Here is a 21,993-nt window from a genome sequence, read left to right as displayed (position 1 = left end):
AGTAGCAGTTCAAACATATTGTTTAGAACCTTGGAGGTAAGTACAAAACAATCACCCAAAAGTGCTGAAAGTAGTTGCCTCTGGGGCAGAAAAAAATGGCAAAGTTTTTAAGGAAAGGAATAGTATCCAGAGCATAAATGGAAGAAACTAGCTCTTGTTAAAAAAAATTTTTTTTTTTGGTACATTTGCACCAACATTTCCAGTGTCTACCTCTGCAAAAGGGATTTGGATTCTTATGTACTGATAGTGAAATAATAACCCCAGTCATTATTATTACCATCACAGTAGCTATCAGTTACAAAGTACTTACTGTATCCTGAACACTGTTCTACATATTTTATACATATATTAACTGTATGAGGTATTTTTACCCACATTGTATACATATGAAAACTGAAACATAAGGTAAGGGACTTCCCATGATTGCAGAGAATTTGAACCTAGACAGTCTGGCTTCAGAGCCTACAGTCAGTCCTGACAATCACGCATTTTCTATACTAGTCAGGACTCTGGTTCCAAGTGTCAGAAACCTACCTTAAACTGCCTTAAGTAAGAAGGCAAATTTATTAACCCATGTAAACAAACTGTATAAACATAGGGGTAGTGTTTTCAGAATTAACTGGATTAAAGGACTTGAACTCACTGTTTCTGACTCTTGTCTAAGTTCCTAGGTCTAGATGTTGGCCTTATTATCTAAGGCTCCTCCAAGTGGCAGGATATGCAGCCCCAGGATCTCCCTGGTAATAACCTTACAGCCTGTAATTCAAGGAGAAAGAGAACAACAACAGTGAGATACCACTACACACCTATCAGAATGGCTAAAACCCAAAACACCGACAATACCAAATGCTGGCAAAGATGTGGAGCAACAGGAACTCTTATTCATTACTGGTGGGAATGCAAAATGGTACAGCCACTTTGGAAGACAGTTTGGTGGTTTATTTACAAAACTAAATGTAACTTTACCATGCAATCCAGCAATCAGCTCTTTAGTATTTACCCAAATGAGTTGAAAACTTACGACCACACAAAAACCTATGCACAGATGTTGACAGCAGCTTTATTCATCATTACTAAAATTTGGAAGCAACCAAGATGTCCTTCAATAGGTGAATGGATAAATAAACTCTAGTACATCCAGACAATGATATATTAATCAGTGCTAAAAAGAAATGAATTACCTAAATCAGAAGTCAGCAAACTACAGCCCACGGGACAAATACGGCCCCCTACTTGTTTTGTAAATAAAACTTTATTGACACACAGCCATAAAAACATAAAAAGAAGTGAGCTATGAAGACATGAAATTACATGGAGGAACCATAAATGTATATTGCAAAGTGAAAGAAGCCATTCTGAAAGGGCTACATACTGTATGATCCCAACTATGTAACATTCTGTGAAAAGGCAAAATGCTCTCTCCTCTAGTTTCCTGAAATAAATCCAGAGAATAACTCTGACTGCTTCACTGATGGTCATACACCCCTCCCTAGGACTGTCACTGTGGTCAGGAGGAGAATGAGATAGACACTGGCCAGGTCTGAGTCACATGCCCATTACTGTGGCTCGGGGGGTGGGGCAGGATTACAGTGGAGGAAGAGGAGCTCTCTACCACGGGGAAGGGCAAGGAGAGTGATGCTGTTAATCAGGAGGAGGAGGGACAGGTGCTGGGCAGAAAAAATAACAATGGCTACACCTCACCTGTATTATGTACGTATTTAAAAGTTCTTTTAGTTGTTTCTTTTGAAAAAGGAAAAGAACACTTACCGTTTTTCAGCTTGAAAAAGTGGTTCCATTGGGAAGGAGGATTAATGGAGAGAGAGAAGGTCAGTGGGAAAACAAGGGTTGAGAAGCAGAAAAGAAAAACAAATAGAGAAAGAAGAGAACTCAGTTAAGTGTATTAAAGGCCAAAAGACATGGCATTTCCTGTGTATGGGCAAAATTAAATTTGTAAAATTATATCTATATAAACTGGAACAATTTTATTCTTTAAATAATATTCTTATAGACAAAGATATAATTATGAGACCCAGTTCTAGCCAAGTAGATGGAGGAGTATCCTGTGTGAGACTTCCAGGAAAGTTACTGTTTCCTGATCAGATAAGGATCTTTGCCTACCTGTAATGTAGACATTGGACGGAGATGTACAGCAGCCATTTAGCGAACATGAAGACAAGGCCCACACCCTAAAGATGACAGAACAGAAAGACAGAAGGAACCTGTGTCCCTAAGGACACTGTGGAAGCACCTTTCCAGCCCTGGACTTCCTACCTCTGGACTCCTTGTATATGAGGGAAAAAAACTCAAGCCACTGCAGTTAGTTCCTGGCCCCAGAACACTGGTATCTTAATGTTACAAATAGCTAACATCACTTTTATCACTATCTGGAGAACTTACAAGTTATACATTTGTATTAAAAACATAAAACCTTCTCACCATTTTCTACCTAAGACCAAGCTGTATGTATTTAACATGGCTGACTAAGGCCACACTGAGTGGCTATGGGAAGCTACCTAGTTGGAATAAGAATTGAAACTAAGATTTTGACACGATCAGTAACATTTTCAGCCAAATGACTAAATGAGTTCAACTTCAGCCTCTTTCTGATTTTTATAAAATTACATGTAATAGCATGGCTTTATTTTGAATGAGGCACAATTACTTCCTATGAACCCCTACTATTTATTCTCATTTAATCCTTATATAATCAATGCACTTCTAACAGTAACAAGGAATAAAAACCATAACATTTTTCATTAACTTTTTATTTTTAACTTAATTTTACAATAAAGAAACAGAAAAGAAGTAGATCATTAAAAAAATACCATAGCTGTCAATTTTAAATGAGGTTCTTGTTAAACAAAGCAATAACACTACATCCTATAATTACGTCTTTACTTGTATATACAAGAACTGTGTGCAAAGTGCTTTTCAAACTATAAAATAAGACTTTGGAATAGGATACAAATGGTTATCCCTAGGAGTTAGTTACCTCCAACTGCTTGTAACGAATCACAACTGCTTACATTCTTACTTTGCATCTTATTTATTTATATACTAAGAGAAAAGCCACCATTTTCTGATACCAGATTGATAGCTAATTTTTTAAAATAACTCCCGACCCACAGGTCTAAATTTTATTTTTACATATAATTCAGTTACTGGCTTCATTTTTTTCCCTAAATAAATAGAGGACAGCTTTTAAAAAGCAAATATTAGTAGATCTCTTTAGACAGATACATTTTAATCAAGATGGGATTAAAAAATAAAAAACATCAAGTTACATGTAAGAAAAAAAATAAGGAAAAAAAGAGTCTTCAGAAAAGCAAATTGTATTCTTATACTTTTTTCTTCAGATAAACAAAGAACCACCCTCTAGACTAGGGATGGATTACTTTCTCTCTTATTGAGAACACTCTGAACACATGATGCTAAACCCAACATCACACATACCAAGAATTTTAAAAATTATTTGATACTAAACCTTTGTATCAGAGAAATCTTTAAAGCATAAGGTACATCTACATGAGCAGGGGGTTTTAAAAGGTATGCAGGAAGGATAATTCCAAACAGAGCCTTCAAGGATCTAAATTACAGTCTTCTTCTTAGTCTAAATGTGGGAGGTAGAGGAGAGACACAAATTTACATTAGTTGGGTATGTCTTATTCACATGGAAGCATATGGCCTGCTAGCTTGCAGATCTCTCCAATACCCCTTGTGAAATAGGTGTATCTCCAATATTATACCCCAAAGGAAAAACTGAGGCACTAAGAGGTTAAGAGTCCAGTCTGTGTGGTTTACCAGTTGCAGAAAAGTGATTTTCATGTGTTTCCTCTTTGACCTTTGTAAAAACAGTATAAATAAGTTTTCATTTTATATTTCAAAGCACCCTATGAAGCAGAAACAAGATGTCCTCAGTTAAAGGAAAATTATTACAAAGGAATCCATGGATATGATTGAATACAAATCTTATTAATGATCTGCAGGTTCAGAACACATTAAGCCCATTCTTCATCATTTCCATTAGCAGGTTATGTCTATTCTGTGAATCATTTGTAAAAACAAAGCCTAGTACATAGGGCTCTACTTTGTCATAATGATGCCTGAACACTAAAGTTAGAGCTGTGCATGCCCAAGGAAGATTATGGGCAGCCCACAAAGTGGACGTGGAGAAGATTCTTCCAGTCGTTTTCTTCTACTGAATCGCATGGTGGTTCAGTGACTAAGAAAGAAAGTCGATTTCATCTCATTTGAAATTCACTCCTGGTTTGCATACTTTCTCATTTAATTTAGAAAATTAAAAATACCCAGTTATAAATCTGTTCTTATTATCACAACTTTACCTTGGAAAAGCAGCTTATATTTCTCTATGGGAGATAATCAGGTAAACATGTTACCAAACAATAATTAATAATTTAATGTCCTTCAAGTTCAAGGGTAGGGTAAATCTAAGTCTGTTACTTATAACCTAGTTGAGATTGATTATTCAAGTATCAGCAATATTAGTCCTTAAAATGTTATCATTTGTGTAGTGCAAAATATATATATGTATATATGTACACAAACCAAACTACTGGACAACAAAAAGAAATGTAATCATCACAAACTAGGAGTTTCATGTGAGCTCCACAATCCATTTCATCCTGAGGTCATCCAGGCCCAGTAGTCTTCTTCAGTAAAATATTTTCTTCAGTTCAATTTTCTTTGAAAAGAAAGGAAAAAAACAATGTCCTATGAGTATAAATGCAACCTGAATATGAAACACATCCACACCAAAGAATTCGCTGATGGTAACATAATAATAATATTCAAATTCAAAATAAGACCATAAAATTACAAATGATCCTTATGAAGTTACTTCATGTCACTTAGAGCTCAATAGGAAAGATCCAACTGCAAGTGATGACATTACCAAGTAGTTTCTAACAAACGATTTAAATGTACATTCCTCCTCTCATAGCTTCTCGATTCTCATCTTTTTCAAGTTGGCTATTCCACAGTTCAGATTTTTGCAAATTATTTCATAATTTTATCAAAATGGAAAGTTTTGAAACAAAAAAGCTTCATAAAACAACAAAAGGTTGACAGATACACAACCTGGACTGTTCATTTAATCAACACATATTATGTATCTGTTACTTTCCAGGCACTGTGCCAGGTACTGGGGATTCAGACATCTCTGAGGCAGGCTCTTAGCCCTCAAAAAAGCTCTCAGTTTAGTTGATGGGATGGGGATGGGAGGGACATATAAACCAACAACTCAGATGTGTATAATGTGATGGTTTTACTGATAGCAGAGTGAGCTACCAGAGAAGAATGGGCTTGTGAGCACAACAATCGCGTGTGATCTGAGTTCTGGGAAAGGACCCACAGCTGTAAAATCTCTATACTCCCCTCAGCATTCCAGATGCCAAAATGCCTGAAACTCTCTCATTACAAGTTTATTCCTCTCCTCCGTAGAAACGCTCTTATGCAACCCCCTTGGCAGGAATGATCTTTTAAATAATCAGACCACTCCTTATCCTCTGCAGAAATCTTATGTACACCTTGGCAGGAGTGACATTTTAAATAATCAGATGGATTTTCACATAATAGGAGGAGATTACTCTGGCATGAAGAAAAAAGGCCCCTGGAGGAAGAGAATCGTGGGTGGTTGTAAAGACTGTGTGAGTGAGACTTTAGCAGAAATGCTAGTTGGGAGATGCCTGAACAGTTAGCAACACTTACTAAGAACCCACGTGATGCAGATTGCTATACAAGATTTACCAAATCTGTAGATTTACCAAAAAACACACAACTTGGTCTATGAACCCCCCAATCTTCAACTGTAATAGGGAAATAGAAGAGACATAAGTCACTATCACTATCTTTGGAATTTTGGGATGTTTTCCAGGCATTTAGTGAGCTCTTTCTCTCCTTTTATAAAAAATTAACTTGTACAATGTAGGGTATAGTGTGATAAGAGAAGAAAAGTTACAGAAAACAACAGATAAGGAAACAGGAATAACATTTTGCCTTTCCCCAGCCCACTGAACTCTCTGCTCTGCCTGGATTGCTGAGATTCTTTCCCTGCCTCAGAAGCCTGGGCCTGAATTTTTGGTCCAGTATCACCTTCCCCAGTCTCCATCTGAAGAATGTTTCTCCTGAGACCTGTCCCACCCTATCCAGTTTTTATTAAATAAAAACTGAAAGCTCATTGTCTCTAAGGAAACCACCTACCAGCACATTTATGAACCTGGACAGACTGATAAAGGAAAGTGGTTAGAAACATCCTTTCTTTCAAATTACAGGCAGACCTTGAAGATCATGCAGGTTCGGCTCCAGAGCATTGCAATAAAGCTAATATCGCAATCAAGTGAGTCACACAAATTTTCTGGTTTGCCAGTGCATATAACAGTTTACACTCTACTGTAGTCTATTAAGTGGCAATAGCATTATGTCTTAAAAAACTGTACATACCTTAATTTAAAAATGCTTTATTGGGCTTCCCTGGTAGTGCAGTGGTTAAGAATCCGCCTGCCAGTGCACGGGACATGGGTTTGAGCCCTGGTCCGGGAAGATCCCACATGCCTAGGAGCAACTAAGCCCGTGTGCCACAACCACTGAGCCTGCGCTCTAGAGCCCGCAAGCCACAACTACTGAGCCCACGTGCCACCACTACTGAAGACCGCACGCCTAGAGTCCGTGCTCTGCAACAAGAGAAGCCACTGCAGTGAGAAGCCCGTGCACCGTAACAAAGAGTAGCCCCCCTCTCGCCGCAGCTAAAGAAAGCCTGCGCAGCAACGAAGACCCAACGCAGCCAAAAAATAGATAAATAAAAATAAAGTTCCCTTTAAAAAAAATTTTTTTTAAATGTTTTATTGCTAAACAATGCTAACCATCATCTGAGCCTTTGGCAAGTCATAGTAGCAACATCAAAGATCACTAATCACAGAGCACCATAACAGATATAATAATAATGAAAAAGTCTGAGATATTTCAAGAATTACCAAAATATGACACAGAGACATGAAGTGAGTGAATGCTGTTGGGAAAGCGGTACTGACAGCCTTGTGACGGGGTTGCCACAAACCTTCAGTTTGTAAAACATGCAGTATCTGAGAAGTGAGGTCTTTGTGTAATAGATTAAGAATAGTCTTGTGGACTTAAAAGGTCTGCTTTCAGGGAATTCCCTGGCGGTCCAGTGGTTAGGACTCGGTGCTTTCACCACCGTAGGCCCGGGTTCGATCCCTGGTTGGGGAACTAAGATCCTGCGAGCTGCAGCCCTGCGGCCAAAAACAAAAAACAAAAAAACTGTCCTGCTTTCAGTATTTAACTCATGGATAATTTTAATAACAGAATGACCAGGTTAGGTAACTGAGGGGAGGTAGTACCATAGGAGGCTGTTCAGGGCCTAATTTTGAACAGGTCTGCAGATGATACTCTTCATAACACATACAGAAAGAATGTTTTTCAGATCCCCTGCAGAGTGATATGAGATCTCTTTTACTTTTAAATTTATATTTTTCTGATGTAAGCTATTATATATAGAATGGAAAAACAACAAGGTCCTATGTATAGCACAGAGAACTATATTCAATATCCTATGATAAACCATAATGGAAAAGAATATGAAAAAAAAAGAATGTATATATATGTATAACTGAATCACTTTGCTGTATAGCAGAAATTAACATTGTAAATCAACTATAAAAAAATTCATATTCTTCTATACTGGGGAAAAAAGAATCAAGCAGTGGACCTTAAGTATTACTTTTCATGTAAAAAAAAAATTTTTTTTAAAGCTTACCGCAAATAGATAACCACTTATTTTACATGTGTATAGGATTATCTCAGTGTGTGTTTGCATCCAGATGTTAAATAACATCAAAGCTTCTCCATGTCACATGGTACTTCAGCTGCCATCCTGCCAAGAGTGGGCCTTCAGCCATGTATTCAGCACATATTTATTGAAAGCCTAATACATGCCAGATACTGTGCTAGAGGATGAGGTACAGGGTGGGCCCTGTTATAAGTAGGGCACACCCTCTCCTGGCCACACTTTTCCCATCCTAAGAGGATTTCTAGATCTTTCTCTTCATCTCTAACACAGACCTGTCTTCTCTAAACCATGCACAATGTTCTCTAGTCTTCTTTCCTATAACTGTCAGATTAAAACCTGTTAAACACTGCCAGATTAAAAGATGCCTAAATCCCCTCAAGCCAAAGCTTATTTCCATCGCCAACCCCAGCTGACTCCTTACATATATAAGTAAACAATACATAAAAACACTATGTCTCATCAAAATGCAGTTGCAGAGCACTAATAATTTACAACTTTGAAGGATTAAATACCTAACATACATTGGAAAACTGGATAAAGATTCAATAATAACAAAGTAGAAAATTAGGAACAGAGAAAAGTTTCTCCATTCAGAGACATCTGTCAACAACTGAAAGGAATACTTAGGAGAAATGGCATATACTTTTACAAGTAAGGAACATTAAAAAAAAAAAAATTTTAGAAAAACTTCAATTTTCCATGACTGCTGAAGCAAAGTACACTTTGTTTTTTCAGTCTTTAATAAAGTGACAAGCTGCTTCAACCTTAAGCATGAAATAAATTAATCAAAGTAAACTTTAGCTTTTTTTGTCGTGTGTTGAATTTCTCTATTCTCCAATCCCCAACTTTCTACAAAGGAAAACATGAAAAAGAACTTTGAAATGCATTGCAAAACATGTAAACACCTCCCGTTAGCACCACTGTTGCCAGCTGCTTAAATCCAGTATAACCACATATTGAAAAAAGGTTTGGTTCTTTTTTCCTCCTATTATCAGGGATATTAGGATTTAAAACACTGTATAGCACCCAACCATCACAGGAGAAACACAAAATGTGTGAAAAAAGAAAAGAAAGGATTTAAATTAAGGTCTATATCTTTTTTTCCCCCTTTTTTGGCCATGTCATGCAGCATGCGGGATCTTAGTTCCCCAACCAGGGACTGACCCCACACCCCCTACAGTGGATGCGCGGATTCTTAACCACTGGGCCACGGTCTATAGTCTGTATCTATAGATATAGTCCCAAGGTCTGTATCTTAACAGCTGAAATGACACATACACAGATGGCTTAGAAAGGGGGTAAATGATACTGAGAAGGCAACTTAGGCTTCTGAAATCCCACAAAAGTTTTTTAAGTGAGCAAGTATATTCCAAGAACATTAATGTACCAGAAAACGTACTGAGTTCATTTATGAACATAAATCAAACGGTCTTAACATAAGCAGAGAACAAGGAAGACTAAACCAAGTCACCCAAGGCCACATGCATTTCCGTTTCTCTACTATGAAGCATTCTCACTGGAGCACTTAGACTAGTGTGCTGCTTAGCCCTTTGACGTAGGAGAAGGGTAAATGGTTTTTGCTTTTGTTATCACGTGCAGTAATTAGAAACGTGGGTTCTTTGGTAGAGGAACAACAGACCTATAATTATTTAAACTTGTAGATTTTTTAAAAATGTGTTTCTACTGCACATATGTAAGAGAGCACTTAAAATCTTACCACCAAATACCCTATCTCTTTTCCCCATCTGTTGTGACTTAATGGGAAATGGTGATGAAACACCAGAAACATAATCGGTGAGGCCACGAATGACAAATATTTGTCCATCTGCCCATCCAGGGAAAGTAATTCAGTTTACATAGTGTCCAAAAAAATGCTTTTAACAGTTTTCTTGAACCCAAGAGTTTTGGCCTCAGGTTATTCCTCATCTAGACAATCTCAGAGCACTTGCAAGGACTCGAACCTATTATTCTCAGACTTATCTGAGTTATTTCCTGGCATCCAAACTGGAATTATGGCCCTCAAATTAGAATAAGCCCTATTTCTAGTCAACCACCAGGATGAACATTTTCTGAAATGCCAATGTCTATATTTCTAAGGTATAGAGAGCACGCAGGCATTATTAGTTTTCTTATCTGTTGTCCTTTAATGTTAGCAAAGGGCCCCCCCAAAAAATCATACTTTGAGAACACTGTTTCTTCATAAGACATAAAACTTAAGCCTGTAATCATTTTCTTGCTGTTGCATAAACCAAAGGTGTACAAATGCATCAGATGCTCTCAAGTGAAAAAATTTTAATCTAACAAGTATCTAAAAACCCACTAGATATCATTTCCAAGGTAGTTTCAGTCTCATGATCAGTACAGAATGCTCAGTATGACAATCTATCTATAAAATGGACCTATCTCCCTAACTGCTGCTGAAAGCTCTGTCTGCTGTAGATTATAAGAGTTTACATACCACTTTGAATTATAAAACTATCATATTACCTTCTCCTTCTTTGGTAATATAAATGCACCAACCACTGGGCAATAAAAGGCCATATGATAGCAAAGATTAATGCACCAGGAGACATCTCGAAGGGCCACCAAGATGGTCTCTGAGAAAATAAAATAAGCTGGTCACCAATCTATTACATATTGCATATATAAATTTAAAAAACACACCATAATTTTGAAACTATATAACTAATAATAGATCTCACTCCTGCTAAAGGGAGGGAGATAATTTTAGAGTGTAATTCAGTAAGTAGACTTTCAGAAGTACTTCAGACTTAGTACAAAACAAATATATTTTAAACTTCAAAGTTCTAAAGGGTAGATTTCATTTGGAATACTTTAAGGACATCATATAATCTAAATTTACTGTAACTTATTTGAAACCCTGGCACTTAGATTTAAGATAAGAATTTCTTACCGGTGAAGGGGGCTGATTACCAGTCTGTAATGCTGATGATTTTGCCTATCAACACAAATGAAACTGATTTAGCTTTGACAAAAAGAAAAAAAAAATACAGTAATTTTTTCTATTTCCTATCTTTTTTTTTTTAAAAAAGGGTGAAATATTGGATTACTCTTGATTTTTCTGCTAACTATGCTTTGATTATCCCGAAACTCACAGTGACCAAATTAAAAGTCCCTAAAATTGCTAGCCAAATAATTATCTCTGACATTTTATAGTTCAAATAATATAAAATTATCCAAATAAAACCTCAAATTAATCTGAACCATTACTTCTTTTACATTCTTATTAAATTACTTACTCAACATTTCTTATTAATTCCTTGATTTCCATATAAACTACCAACTTACAAACACATTTGAGAACTATAGCCTTGATTATTAAAACTGTAAAAGTGTAAAGATTATGTGAACAATATCCAAATATCTGTTTTGGAGATTCATGATAAGCTATAGCAAACCATAGTGGAGGTCAAATCATAACTCTACATTTCCCTCCGGCTTGAAAGTTTTGATCCTAAAACTAATTTACAGTAAAGAATGGGTAAGTTAGTGTATTACCTCCACAGCATTTTAAAAAGAGATCAAGATAGAAGACAACGCTTACTACAAAAGGATAGCCCTTCAATGGTGAACCCTAGGACATTAGCTGTGGTCTCTATTAGTGCCACAAACTGCACTGTTCAACACTTCTTATTCTTCTCGTGTTCTTCTCCCTGTCTCCAACATGGTACTGCTAATTTTAAATGCTGAAAAATTCCAATTATTTTTAGTGGTATTTGGCTTTTGGGTCAGTCTTTTCTGAAATAATATTTTCAAAAGTAGATCCTTTTAAAAACCATTAAACTCCATTGATGTGTGTAAATCAGATTTTTTTTTAATCTAACAGCAAATATTTATTATGCCCCCTCCTTGGAACAAGGCTCTGTCCTTTAGCAGCAGTAAATAAAATAGTATATATATAGTCCCTACAATCACGGTGTTTATAGTCTAGCAAGAAAGACAGATATTAAATGCACACACCAAAAAATCACACATTTAACAAGAAAAAGCATTTTGTAAACTGTTACTGTTTAGCATTTTGTGGATCCAGAATTTGTCTCTTTCTTAGCAAAACATTCAAATCAGTGTATTTGAATATTCTTCTCATTGGAACACACCATATACCTCTTGATAAAACATAATCTGAGCCTGGTTCCCTAAACATATTATCTTACTTAACTGCTAAAATAAGCTTTGGGTATCATTTGTATGGTTCATTTAAATCAGATTAACACAGATTCCAATTACACACTGTTTGATGGGATCAACAGCAGATGAAGACAAGACAAATGAGGAAGGCTACCTGCGATGCTGTCAGTGTCTCCAGTTTGTGGAGTCTCTGAAGGACATTCTGCATGTCCTCCTGCAGGCGCATGAGCACGAGAGCGATCTGCTCGTTGAGGCTGCCCCTCGACCCTCTGTCTGAACCCCAGCGTTCCCCATCACCTCCACTTCCCACTTGCCGACCTTTGCTTCCTTCGCTCAAATGTTGCATCCTGTGCCCTATTTTAAGAGAGCAAAATAAGTTAGTTTTAATCACTCTTAGAAAAGTAGAAATGGTGGGGTGTTTTTTGTGGGTTTTTTTTTCATTTTTCCTCTATTTCTTTGAGATCTAAATCTCCAAAGTGGAGTGGAAGCAATCAGGAAGTACACAAAATAAACTATTAAAATCAAAGAAGTTGACATAGGTATAAACTTCTATTTATAGTCTTAATTTTTTTTTTTGCTAAGGTTTTATAATGTACCTAATATACTAGTACATGACTCAATGTATATACTACACAAATAATACACATATTTGGGGTACATTCTTAAAAATTCTTTACTAATACAGTAACAAGATTGAAAAAATATGAGGCTGTTTCTTTGGAGTATTAAAAGCTACACTAAATAGCCATGTTTTCCTATTTGATCACTGTAAGCCTCCCAAAAGGTTTTTAAATGGTTTTTCTTATAAATTCCATTAAACTTATAGTGAAATCTCACTACTATTAACATTTTGTTGTCTATCCATATGTTCTTTTTTCTACGCGTATATTTACAGAATTGGCATTACCCCTTATACGTGATTTTGTGTCCTACTTTTAAAAAATATTATGAACATTTACGTGCATCATTAAATTTTACTCCAATTCCAAAAACACTGAAACAGCTATATGAATTCACTAGTAAGACCATGAAATAATTTACTCAATCATTTTGCACTTTTAGATAGTTAGGGTGACTCCAAATTTTTGCGATTACAAATAACATTGCAATGAATGTCTTTGTATATAAATTCTTGTCCAAATTTCTGTTGATTTCTTTAGGTCAGACAAATTCAAATAAGAATTCCTGGGTGAAAGGATAACAATTTTGTCGTGGTTCTTAATGAGTGTTGCCAAGTTATTTTTCACAAAGGCTGAAACAGTTTTTTGTTTGTTTGGCCTCGCCATGTGGCATGCAGGATCCTAGTTCCCCAAACAGGGATCGACCCTGTGCTCCCTGTATTGGGAGCGCAGAGTCCTAACCACTGGACCACCAGGGACGTCCGAAACAGTTTTATATTGTAGTGTGTAAAAGGTACTACTATGTTACCTTACCCTTGCAGAAATGGAATATCACAAGTTTTACATGCTTGCTAATATAATACGTAAGTTTTGTTTTAAATAACAGAAAATTGTCTACCTCATTGCCCTTTGGCATCATGGAACCCTACAGAAGCAGGATTCCCAAAACTGAACTTGCATCAAGCAGTGTTTGGGGCTGTAAGAGAAATGGAATTGGAGCCATCTGCCAAGTTAAACCCCAAAGAGTACACTGAAATGCTCAATGCCATCTTCAAGAAGACCTCTACTCTTGTATCGAAAGGAAGTAAAATTTGAAGTGGTCATTCCTGAACTCAGCTATTAGTCTGGAATTTACACAGAAAAAAAAAAGTGCGAAGTCGAATTTGAGGCTTAGTTTTTTCCTGCATCCTTAAGAGCTTGACATATTCTGTGATGGTCTATATCAGTGGGTACTGATGGTGCCAGAGAACTACTGCTGTCTCTGCTCACTTTACTACATCCTTTGTAATACTCAGCGTTCAAACCGCCTTCACAAAGACAGGAGTATCAGCCCATCCCCCTGTACGGGCCCCTGTGATTTCTGGGAGCCGTAGAGAGCTGTAGGTGGGTAAAGTCAGATTTTAAACAGGAAGCGTTTCATATAAACAATTTTGTTAAATTACCTAAAGAAAGAAACCTGAATCCAAGGTTCTAGTAATACGTTGTGACCTTTTTCTTAACTAAATATTCACAAATTTGTATTTTTTCTTGTAAAGAGGGGCCCTCTGCCCAAACTGTATAAGCTGCCTTTCTTGAATAAATGAATGACTTGCATTTCTGCCATGTCAATTCTCTTCTTTACTGTTTCTAATGTATTTATAAGTTATATAACTATTACTTATGCCTCCAATTTTCCCCCTACCTATGCAATTTCCTTTTTTTAGGCCTTATCATCTCTGCTTCGATCTCCTATTTGTAAGTGTTTATATTCTTTTTTATTGAGTGAGGAATACTGGTTATCTAAAATGTTCTGTTTTCTGGCATATATATTCTTCCAAAACAGATCTTTTGTTTGCATCCTAAGCGCCTTTCCCCCTCTCCACTCTCCTTTTTATTTTTTCCTTGTCTGTAGGATTTCTACATAGTTCCCAGGTCAGTTTTTGTCAGCTTGTTTATCTATGACACAGGCAACTTTATCAATCTACCTAAATAGAGTGGGTTTCCTGCCACGTTGACATTGCCCTACTGGTATGTCGCCCCAGACCTGACCTTGTAGGCTTGATATCATTAGTGTCTGTTGCTTCTACATTAGGCTCTTCTGAGCGGGACTAGAGGTAGGGGCTGAGGTAATGGGGGAATTGTTTTCTATTCTCTTCCTTTGAACATTGTGAAATGCCCTGTGTTGGGGATTTTTCCTGGATCAGCGATATATATATATATATTCAATGACATATATTCAAATGACAGATGGCCTTATATTTCAGATCATTCCTCCATATAAGAGGCCAGATGGCCTTTGGCAGTGACAGAGAATTATCACTGAGCAATTATCTCCCCCTGCCGCCCTCAGTGTCCTCAAGGTCAGAACTAGAAGAGGGAGGTCATGTCTGAAAGCAAACCCCAGTTTCTTCTAGCTCTGGCTGTGGTTCTGCTTGTCCCCAGGGGAAGGAGATGGGAGGGTATGTGAAATTCGGTGAACTGGACACTAGGCTACCCAATCCTCCCTGTATCTTCTCTTTTTTTTAAGCCTCTGTGACAAGAGGTGATTAGTTCCACCAGATTATGCCCCATTCTCCAGCCTCCTTCTCAACCAGAGGTGGAAGAGAAAAATAATAACAAGTCTTGCACTCATTCTGGCTGTGTGTCCAAAAGAGTTCCAGAAGGATACTCTGAGTCCTCACCCTCGAGCCACTATGGCTTCCAGTCTGCTTCCCACTAAATTGAGAGGTTTTTTTCAAAATTTCATTGACTCACCTTCATTCTCACTGTTTCTATAGAGAACAGAACTTCCTATCTATTCTAGTTTCTTTCTAATTGTCCTGTCTCTCTGATACTTTGCAAAGTTTATGGTACGAGGATGAGTCCCTTATCTAGTTGCTGTTGCCATATACCTTGATATTATTTTCTTCTTTTTTATTCATTTAATTAGGTTGAGGGCGGGACATGTTATGACCATCATACACTTGACTATCTTACCCTAGGGGTCCCCAGAGCCTGCTTTTTCCCTACTGCTTTATAATATGCTATCAAGATTTATTAACCTATCCTATATTCAGAACACATAAAAGTCCTGACAAAAGGAATGCGTGTAAAAGTGTAAGGATATTAAAAGAATATAGTATTCCACTAATTAAAGTTAAATGTGAATTATTAGGAAATACTCCCCAAAAGCACTGTTTTTTTCCTTTAGGTTGAATTTTGAATGAAGGGATAGTCAAATATCAACAAAGAAGAGACAAAAGACTATGCCAAATGATAGGAAAGACATAGACATGGAAGGGGCAAGCCGGTGGTGGGAGTGGGAAGATTTTCTTTACTTATTTGAGGTAGATGCTAAAAAGGAGAGTGATGAAAACATGAGGATGATAACGTCAGGAAGAGCAAAGGACAGGTCGAATCAAGTTCCATGTGAAGGTGAGGAGTGTAGGCTTTATAGGAAGACCTATATATATATAGGCATATATACAGACAAAAAACACTGTATATTCTTCAATAGGAAGAATGTGTCTTAGTAAAAAAAAAAAAACAGAGAGATTATCCTGATCACTTTGAGTATGTATTCAATTAGAAAATAAGAACAGTTATACAAGCTTAAGAGGTTTCTGAATCAGTGAAAAATGAAAAGCTTGGCCTGGCTATCAAATTGGAAAGGAAGACATTAGAGAGAATGAATTACAGGTTTATCTGATGGACCAAATGTAGAAAGGGGGAGACAATGGTGACAATAAATAAGAAATACAGTCCAAAGTTTCTTGCCTGGGTGTCATAAGGGTAACAAAGAAAAATTTAGCATCTAGAATTATCAGGTTCCATAGGTATCATGGTACACAGGTTGATAACTATCAATTAGATTTACCAAATTAATTATGTTAGTAAGGTTCTCATTATCCTTAGTTATGTTTTTGTCCTTATACTCTCATATAGACCAAAAGAAGTACATTAAAGTCTCCTGAATATTAATATGATTTTCCCTATTTCTCCTTATATCATCTGCAGATTTTGCTTTTTGAAGTGTTGATGTTATATAAGATATTAACAATTTTAAGTCTCTACTGCACACCTTAACATTACAAGTGGCCCTCTTTATCTTAATACTTTTTGTCCTGAAATTAATCTTCCCTGATATCAAGATTACTAACCTTGTTTTATTTTAATGTGCATTTGTGTGAGATACCTTTGCCTATACTTTAATTTTTTACTTTCTGAATATGCCTCTTGTAGACTACAGCATGAAGTTATGCTTTGTTTTGTGAACCAATCCAAATACCTTCTTCTTTAAGTAGGTGAGTAGAGCCTGTTTACTTGTACTGCTTTCACAAATGCATTTGATCTTAAGTCTTTTATATTATGCATTGTTTTATGAGTTTTAAAAAATATTTTACTACATGGTTTGTTTTCACTGCTTTTTTAAAAATGTGTATTTTTTTCTGATAAATTAGAAAGGTTTCTTTTTGTTCAAATGGCTATTTTGACAGTACCTATTGATTCTTTACTATAAACAACTGTAAATTAATATTCCTACTTTTCTTCCCCACTCAACTCTTTATTACCTGATCACATTAATATTCTTAATGTTTCCCTCTGTACTGTTAAATGTTCTTTTATCTCTATTACTTGATTTATCAGCTTGAAATGATGTCTTTTGACTTAAGCGGGGAAATGGGAAACAATAAGGAATTCAGATTTTCACCTATAGTAGGAAAAAAGCAGCAGCACAGCTGGAGCAATCAGTAAGTGAGTGTTCAAGGAGGTGATACAACATAAATTTGGCTACCTTAAAAAACTGCATAAAAGATGTGGAAATAGACATGTTTTCTCCCACACCTTCAAAGAATACACTGCTATGCCCTGTAGAGTCAAAGGAGAGAACCAGACATAAAGGAAAATGGTCAGATGTTCCGCGAGGATAACTTTCAACATTCCCTTTGCAGAGGGACAGTCCTGGTGCCTCTCCTATCTAGAACCTCCCCATTTCATTAATTCGTTTATAAAGACAGTGAGAACAAAAAACAAGCGCTACACACCTCTCCCTCTCCTGATGTTAGAGAATTCCTCACTTTCTCCAGCCCGTTTCTCACGGTGCGGCGCTCCACTGTTACTCCCGCCATCCTCTCCTCCATGCTTTACTTCACCTTTGCCTTCCACTGCTGCTGCCTGTGTGTCCCCCCTGTTGCCATTCCCAGGAGATACTTGAACATCTTCAGGAAAACCAGAACTTTCCAAGGGCTGACTGGGATTACCACCCAAGTAATAGCGAAATGGTCCATTGTTTGACGTAAAGCTATCTAAAGACTACAAATGTAAAGCACGTAGTTATACACCACAAAGTTTCCATGACAATCGAAGAATGACTGGTTTTATAAAGCGGTATTTTTGTAATGTTATTATAGAAAATATTATTTTTCTAAAAAATGTCTTCAATTCATATTCTGCCTCCCATCTGTAGGGGAGAAATGGGATAGAGACGATTTATATACAAGCAAAGAACTGAGATGTTTGGCAGTGAACTGTGCTCGTGACTCAGTCATTCATCCAAGAAACATTTAAATATCCAGAGTTACTGTATTCAAAAAGCACTGTCACAACACTGTAAATCAACTATGCTTCAATAAAATAAAAAAATAAATTTTAAAATTTTTAAATTAATTTAATTTTAAAATAAAAAATAAAACAAAATAAATTTTAAAAATTTAAAAAGCACTGTGTTAGAACAGGGGTGGGGAAAGACCAGGGGGAGGATGTAAAAACAACGAACATAAATAAAGCCGTCAAAACCACCCTAATCGTTATCAGAAAAAGTTGTCCAAGAGAAAAAAAAAAAATTCATGTACTTTTAATGGTTTTCCAAATGTTAGTTTTCAATACCAAATCTTAATTAACTGAAATTTGAAAAGTATTTCCACTTAAAATTTCAGTCCAATGTATTAGTCAATGTGAAGAACAGATTTATTTGTTTGAAATTATTCAATCTTCTTGACTGTTATCAATGTCTCAAACATAAGGACTAGCATAAGGAGTTCACCTTCTGCCTCCCATCCCACCTCTCTCAGAATATTTATAAAGGTAAATACATTATAAATTATAATATTTAAACATTTTTGAATATTCAGGAATTTTATGTATTTTTTAATTCACAAAAAAAACAAAATACAAACATTTAAACATGTTAGAGGTATGTTTTCAAAGTGGTGAACAGCATACACATCTGTTATTAACAGAAGTTATGCATGGAATTCTGATATATCACTTTGAAAATTTACCAATTAAAAAATGTCATTTTTACCTCTTCTTGTCCAAATTGCTCCATGGAATCACAGTAAACTTCACTGTCTGAATCACTCGTCAAATGCTGAATTGCTGAAACATCTTCAACATGATCATCATTTACATCTAAATATATACAAATGTCCGGGAAGAATAATTATTCTCTAATTGAAGACAAATGCATTTATTACATTTTCAAAATTTATCTGCCCTTTATTATTTTCATATTGGGAGATAAATTTGATTTACCATTTCATATTGGGAGATAAATTTGATTTACTTTCTTTTAACTTACCAAAATTTTAAATTTAGTCAGTAATTTTTATGTAAAAAGATTACAAAGTATTTATCATGGAATTATAAAAAGACACTGTCCAGATCAAACTTATAAAAACCTAATAACTTTATAAGAAAAAACTGACTACCGGCTAGGACCCTAAATTTGGGATGCAACTGTGCACATTTGGTTGTTATATTAAGAAATGGTACTTCTTGGTTTCTCTAGTGAATTACAGCAATGTCAATAATTCACTGTATACACACTATAGGCTCACTCCTAGAACCGTAACTTACCCTTATTTTGCTGACCTGAGAACAAAAGTATCATCTAATTAGAGATGTGAGTTAAAAGAAACATCAGTAATAAAAGTAAAAATTTCAAAGATTTTATTTTAAAATTCCATACAAAAACACAATAAAAAATATTTCAAGAAAAATATAAAAGCCTTGGCCCTATTTTGGTCTTTCAAAGCTATAAACCCTTATAATATTAATAAACCTTAAGATGTTACTGAATAGAGGTTTTTAAAATTCTCAACAGCTCCTAAATATCCTAAAATTATTACAAGAATATATTATTCATAGGAAAGAAGCCAGAGAAACAACTTTGATGGGACAGTACCTTGGTGAACGCAGACAGCAGTTTTTTCAGTTTGCTCCAAGTTTTGATCTACAGATTTTACTGTCTCAGCGCCTCTGCCATTCAGGGAAGGACTGGCATGAATGTCGTTCTGTACACCCTGAACAAAGCTGTCTTTTTCATAGCCATTAGTGACAACGATTTCCAAGTTCTTATGGTCTGCAGATTTCTTCATCATTTTCTTATCTTTTATGTGAAAATGGAGAGATTCATAAAAATTCACTGTAGGAAAACTTCTGTACACTATGTTCTAATATCAGGTAGTCATTTCCCCAGCCTATCATAATCCATTTGAAGGGCTTCCTATGTGGATCAGAGAGATGGGGTGGGTGCTCCTTAAAAAGGGGTTAATTATATGCTGAGAGCTCACCCAAACTGTGCTGGTTTCAAAACTGCTTCAGTTCCCTGTGAATCTTCTAGAACCCCTTTTAAGAGATAAATCTCTTGAGGTCTTTTCACTCTTTCGGGCATAGGCAAATTGCTCTATGAGACCCAGCCATATATAGGTCTACATAGCCAATAAAAAGAGCCTTCAAAGAAGGTATTATTTGTCAGCCTTTACTGGAAAGTGAAGGCAAAACTAAGCTGTATGGTTTGTTTTAGTGTCTTTCTGCCTCCCCTTTCTAAACTAGTCTCCTCAAGAATCACTGGTACTCTTACTCACAAGGCCCCCCTAATGCAGTACCCCACGATTCCAATGTTCCCTCTTCATCAGAATCTCTGCCTGTATCCTAGTCTCTGGAATCCATGCCATTCTTGACAAGATATTGAGAATTTAACTTGTCTCCTCTCCTTGGTAACATATGCATATTCATATTGGAAACAATACCTTAAATGAATACATTTCTAATGCAGCATTTCAGGCATTACATCTAGAGGAGTGGCCTATCCTCGTTTGCCTTCAATTAACGTCAATCCATCTATGCTTAAGGTTGGCTGTCCTTGAACTCTGTAGTAGAGCCTCTTGGTCCACAACAAACCTGGTTATAAGGTCAACAGCCCACATCCCTCCACGTGCCCTAATCACACACAATGCCAAATAAGTCCAAACCTCTCCATAGCCTTTCGCCTTAGTTAATGTAGAGTGATTAGCTCATAACTCAAAGATTACCGTTATCACTTTGTTCTGCTCCTTTCACGCCTTCCTGGGCCTCTTCTTCCTCAGATTCAGCTCCACTATCATTGCTTTCAGCTTTACCATTAAGAGTTTTGGCATTTGGTGTAGAAGTTAGAACATTACCAAGATCTAAAATATGAAATGACCATTTAATCTATAATGCTATAGCACACAATCATGTTGTAATTTAAAAATAATACTGTAATTCACAAATAACTAATAAAATAATCTTGAAGTAAAAAGTTAGAATTTTAACATATAATGAACAGAATTATTTTCTTTCACAGTAAATATATGTACATTACATTAATTCCTCCAGTTATCAGTTCACAACAAAATGATAAAGCTATCTTAAATCCTTTCTGAACAAGGCAGTGGATAAATTATTTTTAAGGTAACATTGATCAAAATGTAAAGTTAAGAGATGAATGATCTTTAATACACAGTAAATGAAGAGACAGTTGCTATAGGCTAGCATGCTGAAAACATAAATAGCTTTGGCCCTAAAAGCAATCTTATCAATATTATAGTTGGACTACATTAAAAAGTTTTTGTTTTTGTTTTTTTTTAATTTATTTATTTTATTTATTTATTTTTGGCTGCGTTGGGTCTTTGTTGCTGTGCGTGGGCTTTCTCTAGTTGCAGCAAGCGGTGGCTACTCTTCGTTGAGGTGCGTGGGCTTCTCATTACGGTGGTTTCTCGTTGCGGAGCACAGGCTCTAGGCGCGCGTGCTTCAGTAATTGTGGCACTCAGGCTTCAGTAGTTGTGGCTCACGGGCTCTAGAGTGCAGGCTCAGTAGTTGTGGTGCATGGGCTTAGTTGCTCTGCAGCATGTGGGATCTTCCCGGACCAGGGCTCGAACCCATGTCCCCTGCATTGGCAGGTGGATTCTTAACCAGTGCGCCACCAGGGAAGCCCAGTTTTTTTTTTTTTTAATAGCTTTATTTATTTATTTTTGGCTGTGTTGGGTCTTTGTTGCTGCGCACAGGCTTTCTCTAGTCGTGGCGAGCGGGGGCCACACTTCGTTGCAGTGCACGGGCTTCTCATTGCGGTGGCTTCTCTTTGTTGCGGAGCACGGGCTCTAGGCACACGGGCTTCAGTAGTTGTGGCTCGCGGGCTCAGTA

General features: G+C 36.5%; 1 protein-coding gene across 5 annotated transcripts in view; it reads right to left on the bottom strand.

The window, feature by feature from the left end:
- Window positions 1-2,749: 2,749 nt before the first annotated feature.
- The window catches only part of ACBD5 (acyl-CoA binding domain containing 5), a 36,734-nt gene continuing 17,490 nt past the window's right edge, over window positions 2,750-21,993 (bottom strand). For all 5 annotated transcript variants that reach the window (XM_059911999.1, XM_059912000.1, XM_059912004.1 and 2 more), the window contains 8 exons: window positions 20,865-20,999; window positions 19,736-19,939; window positions 18,854-18,960; window positions 17,595-17,862; window positions 12,126-12,325; window positions 10,737-10,781; window positions 10,310-10,419; window positions 2,750-4,702 (listed from right to left, as the gene is read on the bottom strand). In XM_059911999.1, the coding sequence (XP_059767982.1) occupies window positions 4,690-4,702; window positions 10,310-10,419; window positions 10,737-10,781; window positions 12,126-12,325; window positions 17,595-17,862; window positions 18,854-18,960; window positions 19,736-19,939; window positions 20,865-20,999 (1,082 nt within the window). In that variant the 3' untranslated portion in view covers window positions 2,750-4,689. The remainder of the gene's footprint in view (window positions 4,703-10,309; window positions 10,420-10,736; window positions 10,782-12,125; window positions 12,326-17,594; window positions 17,863-18,853; window positions 18,961-19,735; window positions 19,940-20,864; window positions 21,000-21,993) is intronic.

Source organism: Balaenoptera ricei, chromosome 2 (genome assembly GCF_028023285.1).
Source record: "Balaenoptera ricei isolate mBalRic1 chromosome 2, mBalRic1.hap2, whole genome shotgun sequence".
NCBI lineage: Eukaryota > Metazoa > Chordata > Mammalia > Artiodactyla > Balaenopteridae > Balaenoptera > Balaenoptera ricei.
The sequence above is the reverse complement of the archived record's forward strand: the minus strand, read 5'-3'. Positions and strand labels throughout refer to the sequence as shown.